General features: G+C 40.9%; 1 protein-coding gene across 1 annotated transcript in view; it reads right to left on the bottom strand.

Annotated features, from left to right (window-relative positions):
• The window catches only part of GPR149 (G protein-coupled receptor 149), a 33500-nt gene extending 23981 nt beyond the window's left edge, over positions 1-9519 (bottom strand). Inside the window, exons 1-3 of the mRNA XM_077827328.1 lie at positions 8554-9519; positions 7315-7507; positions 2935-3413 (exon numbers count right to left, since the gene is read on the bottom strand). Of these exons, the coding sequence (XP_077683454.1) occupies positions 2935-3413; positions 7315-7507; positions 8554-9519 (1638 nt within the window). The remainder of the gene's footprint in view (positions 1-2934; positions 3414-7314; positions 7508-8553) is intronic.
• Positions 9520-17031: the final 7512 nt, after the last annotated feature.

The raw sequence follows: 17031 nt of genomic DNA, 5'->3' as shown, positions 1-17031 counted from the left end.
GTTTCAATCAAATAAAACGAAGGATCAAATTGACCAGTAATTCAGTAATGAAGAAAGCTCTGTATTGTCTTTTGCATTACATTCTTTTGCCTATGCTCCATGTTTGTTCTTGGACATCTCATCGTCAGATCACATCCTTCAGGATTTAACCGAAGGAGCCTGGTGACATCTGAAAGTGAGTAGGCAAGACCGATATTTAAAAGTGTCTCAGAACCAATTCACAGCAGTGATTAGACTATCAGACACAAAACAGGGTAGGCAACGCTCCCCTCAAAGAGCCTCCATGGGGTTTAACTTGAAAATGAGCCACATTCATGGTTATTAAAATATCATTATTGGCATTATTTAAGGCAGGCCAAAAATCGCTGTGCAGAAGCATGACCACTTCGAGCTAGAGAAGGAGTATACAAGCTAGGGGCAGATCACGGGGCTGTGCAATAACAACACATGCTTTACCCTTTATCATTCCTAAAACCTGTCCTGGAATGTTTTCCACAGCTCAACATGTAAAGAATCTTTGGACTGTAAACTCAACAGTCCTGGGGGAGACAGGATTGAGGCACAACACTTGCTCACTACAGGTGCCATTATAGATATAGCTGTTGAGGGTTGTATGTATCCTGAAGCCAGTATTTGGCCTTTAGTTCATAATCATGAACTTTTAAGGAAGCAGGAAACCCAAGTGTGCATTGACTGCATTACAATACCAACGATCTTTTTATTCAATACAGATGAACTAGCTAACAAATATTTTCTCCCTTCTGTTAGGCACAACATGATTTTCTTCAGCATCACTTCTTGCTAGGCCTTTCCACCCTCCTAAAACAAACACATTAATTATGGAAAATCAAATAGTCGTACCCATTTCTGAGTCCTCCTGTGTCTTTGATGCAGTATATAAGACATTAATGTGGCGTAGGTTTGTTCTATACCCGTGCTTATTTTTTTGGATCCCATTTCAAATGATCAGTGCTACTGTTACAAATGACAGCTTTAAGTAGTCACCAGTAACAGGAATTCTTTTAGGTGCTGAGCTCAATTATAGTCAGAAATCAATGCAAAAATTCCTGTGTCCCTAACACCCATGAAGGTGCAATGGCATTAGAATCGAGCTCTCATAGCAAAATATCACCATGTTAAGGAGATCAGTATACATTTTATGTCTCAACAGTTCTTGATATGTCATCAGCATGTTAGAGAGTACACGAATGAGTGCTGGGCATGTGGAAGAGGAAGCATGTAGGCCCCAAACATGCAAACTGATCCACATGGGCAGATCCCAGCCACCATGCAGAAACTAGAATGACTTCAGTGGGAATCTCTGCAGGCATATGAGTCAGACCAGATTGCAGGATCAGGACCAGCCCAGTTTTACATGACATACATCTTATGCCCTTGATGCTTCTCTTACTCTAGCCTAAGCCATAATTAACTGCATTCAAGCCAATGAAATTAAACCACCGTAAATTGAGTGTGAGAGCAGAATTAGGTCCTTTATCTACAGGACAATAAGAGACCAGTTTATGGACACCTAAGTAGATCATTAAACTAAAATGACGTATATAAGGAGTTTATCTTGAACCAGTTATTCCACAGTGCACTAGAAGACTAACCAGCTCCTGAGCACTGCTCATTGTTAGTAACTATCCAAGTTATAAAGCAATCAAAGGGATAATCATACTAAGACTTGCAATGCTGTGGGTCCAAAAGAACGGTAATCTTGATACCCATATTGAAATCCACAGTCAACTGCATTTCACTCAGTTGTATGAATAAATAAATGCCTGGCATGTCATCCAAAGGACATGTCACATTTCATTTGGGTCTTCTGCTAAAACGCCTACCATGAGATAGATTCCCATCTGACAGTCTGCCCAGAGTAAGAACAACTAGTGTCAGAGTCACAGTTCAGCCCCTTTCCTCTCTTGCTTCATGGGGGAAGAAAAGTGCCAGTCCTTTTCCTGGTACAGCTTACTTCCCCCTCTGTGCCAGCTCAGATGCACTGGCTGGCATGTTAAGGGAGGGAAATCCAAGGCTCCATGCACTCTCTTCCCATCTGAGTGGGAGGAGACTGATGGCAGCTGCAGGCAGGAGAAGAAGAGGGTTCTTTATGTCCTTTACTCTCCTGTACAAGCATACAGCAAGGGCCATAATCTTGCCCTGTGTGGCTAATGCATCCATTCTTACACACAGAAGAGTCTCATAGGAAAAGCTACACGTGCAAAAGTGCAAAACATTAAAGGGCCTATATATTGTTTAATTATGAATTGCAGAATGTATTAATGCTCATTTTAGACATTTCAAATAGGTTTGATTTTGTTTTCCTTTCTAGAGAACTAACACATCAGAGGTGAATCAACTAAGATCACTGATATATATTATAGCTGTTTTGAACTGGTGGGTCAGTTTTTATAGGGGCCTTCACTGAACTTCTAAAATTAGGCACACCAATTTCTGCACACATGTTCTTCACTCCCGTATTTCTACATATTCATTTTTTCATGCTTACACATTTTTGCCCATCCAAAATTTAGGCATGAAAAAGTGTTGGCACACATTTAAAAACTGCTTTTGAAAATTTGATCTTTTGGTTAATAGGAGCATTGTGTCACAATGTAAACTTAAAATCATTTAAAACCCTTCACACTGAACTTTTTATTATAGTGTACCACCTCAACACATGTAGCACTTTAGGAAAATCATAGACTACTGGTTCAAATGGGACACAATTCCAAGAGCAGAATTAGAAAATAGATGGGAAGTGAGAAGAGGCTGCCAAAATATATGGCTTTAAATATTTGGAATTAGAACCTGTTTAGCTGAAGGGAATTTTTCAACAAAATTAGAAATGTATTTTAAGATGCTTTTATACAAGAACTCTTTAAAACTCTTCAAAAGAAGAAAAAAAGAATGAAGAACAAAACCATGCTCTACCTGACGGGGAGTCCTTTCAGATTTGCTCCTGCACCACTCCCAATCTGTGAGTTCTGGTTTACGGCTCTCCTCATGAGACAGCCTTCTTTCCTGCGCTTCAAAAAATGTTGATTTGTCAAAGTTTCTGACCTCCTCTCTTTTAAAGGCTCCTAGTTTGTCAGAAAGAAGACGGTCCATGCTTTTGTCCTTGGCAAGTTCTTGTTTAGTCTCCGTACTTTTGCCCTTGCTGAAATCTTTAAACATGGAGCTATCCTCGATGGGTATGGTGCTGAACTCAATTTTGGCAGATTTAAGGATTTTGCTGCTAACTTTCTGAGATTCTTGTGTGTTTTCACAGTCATAGTTCATCAGGTTATGATAGGATATAGAGTTATCGTCACCATCATCATCATCATCATGGTGGTGGCTTTCATGGGATATCTTGTAGATTCCATAACCTTGTTGGAATGACAGGTTGAATTCAAAACCCCTCCTTTTTGCTAAACAGAAAGAGAAAAGCTCTAGTTAAAACATAAAAAAGTTACATACAAGAAACACAGTTAGAAAATGTATTTTAAAAATGCCTAATTTTATCTGTAAATTTAAAACTAAAATACAAGTTGGTTACTTTTAACAACAGACTTTTTGGTATTCATAATATATGAATTATTATGGAAAATTAAATACTAATCATAGCATTATAGACACTCTGGTAATTAGCTCATTTATTCCTTTGTCAAAGCATGGTAGAATTTCTATGTTCTGAAGGTGGTTCTTTGCCAGAAAATAGGAATAGTTCCACCCATCATTTTTTAAAGAACAGGATTTGCAAAGCCTTATAAAAGTTATACTAGAAGTAAATAACCAAATTATGGTTCATTTCATAGTGTATCTCAGTTTCAGCTAATGAGAAATTCCCCAAACCCCAAAAAGATAACATAGCATGCTTTCAGAAAAATACACTTAGAATAATAGAAATATAGGACTGGAAGGGACCTCATTAGGTTATCTAGTCTGGTCCCCCACACTGAGGCAGTACTAAATATTATTTAGACAATCCCTGATAGATGTTTGTCTAACCTGTTCTTAAAAACCTCCAGTGATTCCAGAGTCTCCCTACGTTCTACTTCTGAGAATCAATCAGAACTGTACTTCAGTGCCAAGAGGAAAACAAGAAAAATACATTTCTACATTAGAAAACAATCATGTAGGTGAACTAATTCCATAATCAGTTTACCTTCATACAGAGACAATATATACATTCCACATATAAAATTATATTCTAACATCAGGATTCTAATTATTTTAGTTGATATAGTAGTTCAGGAATTAAGGTAAGAGTGCTCTACCTCCACATATCCCCTTAATTACTTCTCTCCTCTACCATAAATTCCCTCCATTTCTTCACCCTGCATTCCCATTTTCATAGTACTAGACACAGAAAATAAAAGGTATGTCTCTTATCAAATCATGAAAGCATTTTCCTCACAAATCTACCTAAAAACATTTTAAGACACAAAGTACAGAGAACCATTTATAAAATAGTATCTTTATTCAGCATATAGAGTCTATTTCTCAAAAGATAGTATTAAGTGTGAAATCACAAACTCAACCATTATTCTGTTAAAAATCCAGAATAGCCTTTAGCTCGAACATCCTAAAAACAAAGCATTTCTATTTACTAGGGCTGTCGATTAATCACAGTTAACTCACAATTAATTCAGAAAAATTAATTGCGATTAAAAAAATTAATTGTGATTAATCACAGTTTTAATTGCACTGTTAAACAATAGCATACCAATTGAAATGTATTAAATATTTTGGATCTTTTTCTACATTTTCATATATATTGTATTCTGTGTTGTAATTGAAATCAAAGTGTGTATTATTTTTTATTACAAATATTTGCACTGTAAAAATGATCAACACAAGAAATAGTATTTTTCAATTCACCTCATGTAAGTACTGTAGTGCAATCTCTGTCGTGAAAATGCAATTTACAAATGCAGATTTTTTTGTTACATAACTGAACTCAAAACCAAAACAATGTAAAACTTCAGAGCCTACGAGTCCACTCAGTCCTGCTTCTTGTTCAGCCAATCGCTAAGACAAACAAGTTTGTTTACATTTACAGGCGATAATGCTGCCCTCTTTTTATTTACAATGTCACCAGAAAGTGAGAACAGGCATTTACATGGTACTTTTATAGCCGGCATTGCAAAGTATTTATGTGCCAGATATGCTAAACATTTGTATGCCCCTTCATGCTTCGGCCACCATTTCAGAGGCATGTTTCCATGCTGATGACGCTTGTTAAAAAAATGTGTTAATTAAATTTGTGACTGAACTCCTTGGGGGAGAATTGTACGTCTCCATCTCTGTTTTACCCACATTCTGCCATATATTTCATGTTCTAGCAGTCTTGGATGATGACCCAGCACATGTTGTTCATTTTAAGAACACATTCACTGCAGATTTGACAAAACACAAAGAAGGTACTAATGGGAGATTTAGGTTTAAGAATCTGAAGTGTCTTCCAAAATCTGAGAGGGATGAGGTGTGGAGCATGCTTTCAGGAGTCTTAAAACAGCAACATTCTGATGCGGAAACTACAGAACCCAAACAACCAAAAAAAAAAAAAAATCAACCTTCTGCTGTTGGCATCTGATTCAGATAATGAAAATGAACATGCGCACTGCTTTGGTTTATTATCAAGCAGAACCCGTCATCAGCATGAACACACGTCCCTTGGAATGGTGGTTGAAGCATGAAGGGACATATGAATCTTTAGTGCATCTGGCATGTAAATATCTTGTGATGCCGGCTACAACAGTGCCAAGCGAGTGCCTGTTCTCACTTCCAGGTGACATTGTAAGCAAGAAGCGGGCAGCATTATCTCCTGCAAATGTAAATAAACTTGTTTGTCTGAGCGATTGGCTGAACAAGAAGCAGGACTGAGTGGACTCGTAGGCTCTAATGTTTTACATTGTTTTATTTTTGAGTGCAGTTATTTATTGTACATAAGTCTACATTTGTAAATTTAACTTTCATGATAAAGAGATTGCACTACAGTACTTGTATTAGGTGAACTGAAAAATACTATTTCTTTTGTTTTTTTACAGTGCAAATACTTGTAATCAAAAATAAATATAAAGTGAGCACTGTACACTTTGTATTCTGTGTTGCAATCGAAATCAATATATTTGAAAACATAGAAAACATTCAAAAATATTTAAATCAATGATATTCTATTATTAACAGTGCGATTAATCACGATTAATTTTTTTAATTGCTTGACAGCCCTACTATTTACATTATTATATAATTGTTTCTTTACCATCATCATAAGTTTACCTCTGTAAGTATTACATTAGATTCAGAGCAAAGCTGTATCTGGAATTAATAGTTTTCTTGACAAACTGCAGTCACTCTCCTTGGGATAGTGGTTAAAAGTTCATGGTCTGGATTTGAAAGAAGAATCCAATTCAGAGAGAACAAATGATTTGAACCAAAAGGTGCTTTTCTGAAGATCATGAACCTTGTTCTCCTCTCATTTACTCCCATGAGAATCAGGAGTAAACCCACTCAAGTCAATGGAGTTACACCGGTATAAACAGGGAACAAGAGTTTAATCCAAAACCAGTTGATGTCAATGAGAATTTTTCTACCGATTTTAATTTTCTCTGGATCAGGCCCTTATAGCGAGAAGATAATCAGGCGCTACATCTGCAAGTAGCTCTCACTGCTGAATGGCTAATACAGAAAACGATTAGAATTATTACATGTGAAAGTAATTGCAACACATTGCTGTGGCTTTGAGGTCCTGTCAACATCGAAGGCCTCTCAGTGGCTGCATGATGGATGTGTGAGCAGTAGGATCCGAACAGCCTTTTCTCTCATTGACAAAATTCCTGTAATTCCGGGGCATGAAGTCACTCAGAATTCAGAGGTGTTTTTGCCTGTTTTTAAAATGTGTTTAGCACAGTCAATGTATTTTCTTAATGCATGTCATATTTTGGCAGATGGGTTTTTCTAGGGGTGGGGAGGAGGTTAGGGGAGGAGTCAGAGTTTGAACTCATAGTTTCCATTAGAAGGTTTGACAATGACTTGCTGTGTGGTTTTGGGCAAGTCACTTAACTTCTCTGTGCCTGAATTTCCCTGCCTGTAAAATGGCATAATAATGCTCTCTAGCCATCTTATAGGTATGTTGTTAGGCATATTTGATTAATGTCCATGAAAACCTTTCAGATCCTCAGATGAAATATGCTACAGGAGTGCAGAGTATTGTTACTGTTGCAGATAACTTTCTATGCAATCTACTATAAAATTTACTCTAACAGTCTGTTGCCATATGGAACATCACTTAAACCAATATCCCATCCTTCAACCTCCCACACTTACTTTTCCTTTCTTCTGAAGAAATGGCATATGCATTCCTCCTGCAGTTAATGATGCAGCCACAGGGCAGGTGGATCCAGCGTTCTGACAAAACAAACACAGGGGTGACCGTGGCAGCTAGTAAAGTCAGCAGAAAACTGAATGTCTCAAAGGAAAGGCTTTGAAAACCAACTATGTGCTGGACAGCCATCTGTATCTGAAAGGCAGAACATTAAGAAATTAAATCACTTCAGTCACATACTGTATTTCCAGGAATAACAAAAACATCACATTGTTAATGTGACAAAAATAGAGGTCACAGATTTTCATTGATTTCCTGCTAGGCTTTGTGACTTTGACAGATGCTAGAAGACAAATGTCCTCATACAGTCCCTCTCCCTCTCTCTCTATTTCTCAGAATGCCTTATGCTGCAAATGAAATTATAAATATTGATGCCTGAGGTCTGCCAAAGAAGCAGCTCAGATTCCAAGCAATTCTTAGGGATGACTGAGCCAATCCAGTGAGGCGCTGAGCATCCCCCACTCCCAAAGTCAATGGGGTTTGAGGGCACTCAGTGCCAGGCAGGATTTGGCTTCACGTGCATGATAATTCTCATTCTTTATGGATAGGAGCTGAGAGGCTGACTCCATACACATCCATAGGACAAGGATGACACTGAACAATTCCCAACATGTTCACATGCCCAGCAAAGGACTCACTTGTAAGTATCCTTTGTTATATTTATCCTTTCCATACATCGCATCAAAATGTTGTAATGCTTCAATAATTACAAAGATACAAACATTCTTCATCACTTCTCAGACAAGCTTCAGTTTCTTACCCAGAGATGACTGGCAAAGGGCGTGACTCAGAACTGTGAGGATGGAGGAAAAACAATCTGCCTTAGTAAAACTCACAGATCTCAGAGAGTCAACCCAATGCCTGCCAGACTGCTTGAAACACAAAACCTGATTCACCCCTACCATTAGCCTAGCTCTGTGCTGGGTTCAGTGGCGTTACACTGATGTAAAACTGGAAAAACAAGGATGAATCTGGCTTTTCATTTTTGAAATGCACTGATTTTGTATGAATGTATCAATCCTGATGAAAGCCAGACAAACACAGCTCTAGTTGAAATGACTTCTATGGACGTGATTTATGCTGTTCATAATTGCTGGATGACTGTTTCAATTAATATCTCACAAACTCTCTCCCTGTGTAAATAAATCATTACAAATATGCAAAGAAGTCTGACTTTTTACCATTGCTGGAAGCCAGAGAATGACTTTTGTCAACGCAAGAATCAGCGAGAATCGTTTCTGAGCACACTCCACAGTGTAGCTCCTGCTCTGCACGCTGTCTGTGCAATGGGAGTCCAGCCCACAGCGCTCAGCCGGGCTTTGCCTGGATACGATCTCCGAGCTGGGACAGGCATTTCGGAAATGCTTCAGGGTTTTATCCACGGGGTCCTCCAGAGAAAGGGATGGGGCGGTGCTACAGACTGGGGGCGTCCCAGGGGTGAAATAGCCTCTGGTGATTTCCTGGTAATTGACATAAAGACGCTGTTGCTCATCTGAGCACAACAGTTGGTAAGTTAGAGGGACAGAAAGCACGGTGAGAAGGCAGAAGCACAGCGAGTAGACAATGAATAAAAACAGGACATAGGAACTGGTGCAATCTGTGAGGCAACCCCAAGAGGTGGGAACATAGGTGCCCCAACCACAGAGAGGCAAAATGCACACCAGCAAGCTGACAGTCCAGATAGCGAGAATGGCCCATATCATGCTCACTGGCTGTTTGGAGGTCCACTGACTCCACATCACAGTTTTGTTGATTGTGTAGAAGTTGTAAGAAACTATAAGAGTACCTTTCAGATTGCTAGAAATGCCCTGAAATAAATAAAGCAGCGCTGATGTGGTACACAGAGGCTGGGGGAGTGCCTCGCTTGACCACTGCATGAGCATAAAGATAGTCACTGGCACCACACTTATCAAATCATCCACAGACAAGGAAATCACAATCATTGAAAGTGTGGTTTTGTTTTGAATTTTCAGTAAGGACACTAGTGAATAAATGCTGCCCAGCAGGGTAGTGAGCGTAATTATAAACATCAAGCAAAAAAGAAAGATATTCAAAGTTCTTTGTCCATTGGTTATATCCATAATGCCATGATTTTCAGTAAAGAGGCTTGTCCCATTCAGTGGGAAATGACTAGATGTTACCGACATGGTTGTTAGGGATTTTATTTTGCCTTCTCACCGACTCCGCAAGTTTTTGTCAGATGAATCGGAACTGCTCCACATCACAAGTTTCTTCTTTGTTTTCATAGACTCTCCTTTTTGACACTTGATCAGGATACATTCAGATGTGTGTGTCCTCTAAATCCAGGATAACTCACACCCAAAAAGCAGGCTCCATCAAATCAAAGGAAACATTAACACATGTATCAAAGAGCGCACGATGCTGACAAAAAAGCAATTCCTCCTTAAAACAGACTTTGGGGGTTGAGCTGGTTCTTTATAATCCTTCCAAGTGCAAGAGGATGATTAAATTGGGTTCTTGCGGAAATAAAATACCATTCACTTTTGACAGATAGCAGACAATGTGCCTTACTCGAGAGTTCAGTTGAAATGAAGGCAGAATGTCAGGTATGCTCAAGCCAAACTGGTTCAGGGAGAAACATAGTAGAGAATGAGAGGCTCTTTGATTCAGCCTGCGCTGTTCAGAGCTGCAGGAGGGAGGAGTCAGATCCAAGCAGGATAGCAGAAAGGGGGGAAATTAGTATCTTTCCAGGCAGAGCTGCCTCTTAGCTAGATCAGAAACACAAAACAGAGTCCTTGCTAAGCCCCACCTCCAATGCTGACACTAAAATCCAATGCAAATACTCAGACCTGATGTCAGCCATAAATGTCATCCCTGAAAGCCCAGGGCTGCTCCACAGCTGTGCATCACAAGCTGGAGAGCTGCTTTTATTCTTACTATGTTTTCTGTAGTCTGAGCACAGAGAGGGAGAAAGCTGCAAAAGCCTTTTATAAAAGATGAAACTGACAGTGTATCCTGTTCTCCCTTTTTATTCTTACTCCAACTGTATGTATGTGTGTAACTATATATTTATACATTGACAACATTGAAAAAAGGTTGTTACAGACAGATAGCAATCAGCAGCACAAAATTGGCAAGTTGTGTGCTAGCTTTGTTATGGATCAGCATCAGTTTGGGGGGTACATAAACTTTTATTCCATAGAAGATTCAAATACAAAGAGCATCAAGTACTGAATGACTACTGTCTTTTGACTAAGTACAGGCAAACCAGCAGATCGTGTGCCTTTGGATATGTACCGATATTTTACATTTAGTAAATGTGATGCTGATTAAACTGATAAATTGACAGTATTGTAAAGAGCCAACGGAGGCAGGCAGGTGGAATGCAACCTTTTTGCAGAGCTCTGCCTCTCCACTCTGATCAGCAACAGTGCTGCTATTCAAATACTGGCTTTGGGTGTATCCATAGCACGACAGACAGTCTCTGTTTAATTGTATTATCGTTTAAGGCTAAGACTGCTGTAGACTGGCACTAAAATGTGATTGACACCCCCACATTCATTTCACTTGTGATGTATGCCAGCAAGGGCCTCTTCTACAGGCTTTGTATTGCTCTAGCAGGGCAAAACAGATGAAAACACGACTTGACTGGCCAGCTGATGATCTGCTCATCACAGGAGGGCATGGCTGGGAGAAAGGGGTATTGCTGCTGTCCAGTGATTCCCCAGATACTGAACAGCCCCTTGAGGGCTACAACAACTCAGAACAATCTTGAGACTACGCTAGGGTCTTGCCCACGCTAACAGCGGCGTGTAGGTTACATGTAGCTGTACACCGCAGTAAAGAGCAGGACACTACACTGCTAAAAATAGGTGGTAGGCACTGCTTGGGCACGCAGAGAGCCATGTAGGGGACATACTCTAAGGTTCTGGCATGGCTTTACTTGCCTAAGTAGTGCCTCTCCATCTACACTGCTATTTGTACCCATACTAGGGGGTGAGTGCAGTGAATGTACTTGACACGCCACCATAAGGAGTGTAGACATGCCCTGAGTTGCTCTTCAGGACTGAACTGGTACCCCGAGGATCAGAAAGCTACAAAAAGTGGCTAACAGACACCCCACTCTACAACCCTCAAGTTATGTCAGGCAAGGCGCTAGATCTGCTGCATACACCTTGCTTTTGTCAAAGTACAGGATTGCAATTTATCTGTCCTACCTGGGCTGCTCCAACTAAAAGCTAGGACTCCTTTCCTTAAAAGTATATTTACAAATCACAATTGCCTCTACCCTGAATCAACTTTAAGTCAACCACAGTTCTCTAAACCTTGAGATTAACAGGCCAAGTCTGTCTGGGATTACTGTCACAAGACAGGAGGAGAAATAGGCACCACCCACCCTTGCACGGGCCGTCATTTTTACTTCAACTGACACACTCTCAATAGCCTTCATTCTTCTGTAACCTATGTAGAGGGCAGGTAGGTCAATTTACTTATCAATTCTGTGCTACCGGACTCCTCTGACAAAGCTGACAAAGTCTTTGCATAGAACATGAATTTCTATTTTTGCAAGAGACTACAGCGGGATTTTCTAAAGGAAGCCTCCAAATACCAAAAGTGGAAATTATAACAGGATTCACTTTCATTCTCTCCTTAGGAATCCAGTACCAGTCTTTATCATGACTAAGGCTGTGAGTCTTTCACGGAGGTCACAGATTCCATGACTTTCCGGGACCTCCGGGACTTCTGCAGCGGCCTGTGTGGCTGACCCCAGGGGCTGCCTGAGCAGCTGGGCACTGGCTGCTGCTCAGGTGGCCCCAAGGCAGCTGGTCCCAGGCTGCCCCGGAGCAGCAGTCTGGGAGCAGCAGCAGCGCCCTGGGTCCCCCCACCCTCCAGCAGCAGCGACAGGGCCCTGGGTCACCCTCCCCGCCCGGAACAGCAGCAGCAGTGCCGGGGCTCCAGGGCGTGGCCCTGCCCGCCCAGCCCGGAGCAGCAGCAGGAGCAGCAGTGGGGGTGGAGCAGCAGTGTGTGGGGGGGGGGGGGGGGGCGGCAGTGGGACAGGAGCGGTGGTGGCAGGACAGGGCCCCAGGGTGATGCCCCCCTGCCCAGAGCAGCAGCTGCAGCGGTAGTAGTGGTGCCCCAGGTCTCTGTGTCCCCCCCACCCCCCGGAGCCATGGCGGGGGCCCAGGGTGCCGTCTCCCCCTGCCCTGAGGGGGAGCAGCGGGGCCCCTGAGCCCCACCAGCAGCAGCAGCATCTGCTGGAGCATCCCCCCACCCTCAGTGCCTACGATACAGTTAGTGGTATTTTTAGTAAAAGTCATGGACAGGTCAGGGGCTGGGACTTTTTTTTTTTTTTTATTGCCCCTGACCTGTCCATGACTTTTACTAAAAATACCCCTAACTAAATCGTAGCCTTAATCACAAGACAGTTACGTGCGTGCACCCAGCTGATAATTTCAAATTCCTTTTTTTGAATAACAGTAAAAAATACACCTCTTTTGCAGCACAGCAGTTACAGTGTACCCTAACTAGAAATTTATTTTCTTTTAAAATGAAGAGCATAACACAGGGCCCAGACACTAAATAAATACAGGGATTTCTGACAATGGGAGATCTTCTGCTTTAACGTAAGCTCACCCAGGGTATTACACTGGCAATTAAATAAAACATTTGATTGTACTATATAACCAGTTGTTTCATCATCCCCAATATTGGGCACAAACAACACTTCAAATAAGGAAGAAAACAAATGGACAATGACTGTAGCTGTTAGGCTCACACACGGTGTTTGGTTTCAAGATGTAGTGCAGCTGCTGAAGACATTTGGCATCCAGTCTGGGATCCTCCTTTATGGTGTGGTCCCAGTCTCAATCCCACTGACTTCTTTAAAATTACAGGCAACTGCACTGAGATCCAACCCATGGATTCTGTCTGGGTTATCCCTGGCAACTCTAGCTTGTCCCTGCAGGGCTAGGCTGGATCTGACCAGTGCTCACCAAGGCTGTAGGTTTTGTACCCCTGACATAACTCACTACTGATTGGCTAGGAGCTTCCAGCTTCTCTCTCGGGGTACGTGTGCACATGCAGGAAAACCTGCCCTTAATGAAGCTTCTGCACCAGCTTCAAAACAACTACTGAGCATGGTTAACAATTTCCCACACTCCCTGTAGCGTGCTGAAATAGCAACTACTTCTTTGCAGCCATTCAAGGCTCTTTATTGCCACTTTGTCTGAGAGCAAGTAGAAACAGCAGCTGTAATTACAGCAGTAAGTGTTTTTGGCTGACCACCATGAAATAATAAAAAGAAATGGGGGTTACACTTACATTCTCTGCATATGCTCCCGCTGGCTGGGTGGACTTCATCTGCACTGTTCTCTCTTGTCACATTTCTGCCAAGGGAACTCAGTGTTCTTAAGAGGCTTTCTTGATGGTACTTCTCTTTTTCCTCTTGGTAAATTTTTCTTTGCTGCTTCTTGCATCATGCTTCTGCTATGTGCATTTACAGTAATTGTGATAGCTGTTCCAGAGCTAGCTCAGCTGTCAACTTCAGCTTCTCAGAGTTCCTTGTTTAAAATCTCACCTACCAAACAATCTCATATGTGGACTTCTTGACTGAATGCAAAGTCACACGGCTTTGTTTGTTCAAAGAGGGCCTTCACACTATCTCCGGCCATCTGGACCCTTTGGTAAAAGCACTCCCATTTGTGTATTTTCCATTCCTGTTTGGAATGAAACGCTCATTAGACTTTTTAAGACAATGTCAAGGTATTTTTTAATCCCCTTCCTCAGCAAAGGTAAACAATTTATAAGTATTTTCAGCCTCACTCACCACTCAGTAAATTAAATGAGAGGATATGCACCTCGCCACTTTGGGGTAAGCTTTCTTTGAAATATGGTGAAGCACATCTTCCACTCAGGTCACTCCATGGCTTTATAAAACTGAAAGTCTTATGGAAGGATGAACATTAGTATTTTCTTTTCCTCTTATTGATGTTAGTTCAAAATGTGTCAACTTCTGACACAATGTCATGGAACAATGGTAAAGACTCACAGAATGAGTCCCTTTTTGTAACACTGAAGAAGTAACTTTGCTGGAATAAGAAAAACAGTATTATTCCTAAAACTGCACGCTTGCTCTCTCCGCTTCATTGTAGAGCTTCTGTTTCGCATCCTGGCTTCCTTCTATGGTTTTAAACAAACAGTATACATATCTTCATACCACCCACATCGCTTTCTTAACCTCTTAAGTGGCATCTGTGTATATCAGAGAGTGTAGGTCCCTTGGGAGCTCCTAGTAATGCGAAGCAGGTTCAGTGAGGTGGTTCTTTGGCATCCATCTTAGGACAAGCTTCTGGATGGGAGAGACAGAGCTGGACAGAGAAGCCACACTATGCATGCACTGGCACAAGCAGTCCTCACTCACGTCTGAAGGGACTGCTGACATTCTGTGCCACAGTATGGCAAAGAGAAGTCCGAGCTGAAGATCTTCCTGGGCTTCAAAAACACAGTAGCAAGAAGAAGGCAAATTCCCCTGCTGCTAAGCCGTCACTGGGTGTGCTGTGGATTCAGACTACGGTCAGGCAAGGACTGTTTCTGTAGGTTGCTTAAGACATTTGCTATTTAATTTATGGCATGCATTACTTAACCTGCCAAATTGCAAGTTCTTTATCACTTTCCCTATACCTGTGCCACCTTGTGGGATATCACTTGGTAGTTTATAAATTCCAATCTGCCTATTAAGTGTTACTTATGTTGCAGCTGCCCTGTGTTGGATAGATGTCGGTTATTGGAGGAAGCACCAGGTGCTGATTTGTAATGAACAAAAGGACAATTTGCACAAAGGCCACAAATCCCTGGAGCATAATGACTTGGGTGTAAGGGTCACTCTACTTTCCAGCTATGGATGCTCACTACTGTAATAAAATCAGTGCTGTGTCAGGAATCAAGTCCTCTGTGCTCATTGGTAACAGATACAGCAGTATTGTGCAGACCTATAAAGTATCAGATATATGCAGAACCCATGACTAGACAGCAGAATATCAGCAGGCCAGTTTAAAATTGTTTTCTCATGTTTGCTGAACCACTGAATTACACAAATATAAAGAAAGATAGAAAGAATAACACAGATAGCACAGCATGCATCTGTCTTTCAGTGCTTTCAGCCTTATTGTGTTGAATCCAATTATAAAACGTGTAATAACTCATATTTATATTTATAAACACGTACCTGGAATATAAAAGCATTACATCTTCACTCAGAATATGAATAGTAATGCCTAGTTTAGCACGTACAAGACCTCCAAGGTTAGGGAGGCTATGCTCTCTGCATTATTTGTACACACTCTTTTTTAATAGTGTAAACTCTTGTCCTTAACAAATGGTATCAGAGAGGCAATATATTAAACATGGAAATCTCATCTATGGCCTGATTTCAAACAGTATTGCAAAGCAACGCCTCTATTTAAAGAAAGAGTCAGCAGCACTTGACACTCCGTAGGATTTCTACCAGGCACAGAGCATCTAGTAATTCAAGAACATCTGTAAAGAAAATCAAATGTTCATCAATCATTTATAAAACATAGTCAACAAATAAGTTATTAAAAATGCATAATTTTTTAGGGTGAGTTACACATCTTCTTTTCAGTCATGACAGTGGTCTTGTCACTGACTTACAGTTTTGTTTCTCTTTGTCACTCAAGAATGATAGGGTTATTATGCTATGAAAATTGAAAGCATTTCCCTTTAAGAGGTGATTTATTCTCTATGGCTATAGTTACATGTTATGTATAAACATCTTTGCAATCTACTCTGCAAACTATTATGAGATAGACAATTTCTTACCCATCCTAGCTATTGGTTTAATAGGTTTAAAAATGTACATATTTAAGCTTTCTTTAAAAAAATATCTATCATACTTGGTCTGTTGGGAACAGACATCCCTATAGAATATATCAAATGTTTAGAAGCTGCAGCTTCTGTTTAATCCAATTACTTGACCCTGAAGATTTAAATTGAGGGTGACTTCTAATACAAAGGCAGGTTCTCTTAAATTTAATTATTTTCCCTCTGTGGTTTGCATGGTATTATTGCATAAGAAAGAGGTGGCTGCTAGATAAAGGGTGGCTACTGATCAAGAGTAATTAGAACAGTATAGATCAGGAGTAACTATTTAAATTAAAGAATTGAGCTTAATTCAGCAACCCATTACACACATTGGGTTAGACTCCAGAATCTTTAATTTACATTGAATAGTAGCTAACTTCATATATGGTCCTGTTGAAGTCAATGGGACCATTTGTGGAGTAAGGTTCTACTCACTGAGAGTAGAAGTGTCATAAGCTCACCCATAGATAGATACTTCTATTTGCAACTGACTTGAGCTCAGAACCAGGCCCATAATGTCACTGGTTTGACAAATAGCCCACCTGTGTGTTCTGACTACAGTTGTGAGGTGAATTTTCTTTTCCAGGCACCTTCACAAGTCAGCAAAAGAGAATGCCAGTAAAGGAAGTGCCAGCACTTTTGTCAACTTGGCGTCAAACAAGATGGCTGTGAGGTGGGTATGATTCAATTTAGGCTAGGTAAGCACAGAGGTCAATAGTGTTGTTCCTCAGGAAACATCAGCAGTAGCAGGATAAGCAGAAGGGATGACTGGAAGAGGCAGCAGAGACGTGGATGATTCTGGGGGTGGCTATTGAGAA

Source organism: Eretmochelys imbricata, chromosome 9 (assembly GCF_965152235.1).
Source record: "Eretmochelys imbricata isolate rEreImb1 chromosome 9, rEreImb1.hap1, whole genome shotgun sequence".
Classification (NCBI taxonomy): Eukaryota; Metazoa; Chordata; order Testudines; family Cheloniidae; genus Eretmochelys; species Eretmochelys imbricata.
This window is presented reverse-complemented; position numbering and strand designations above follow the sequence as displayed.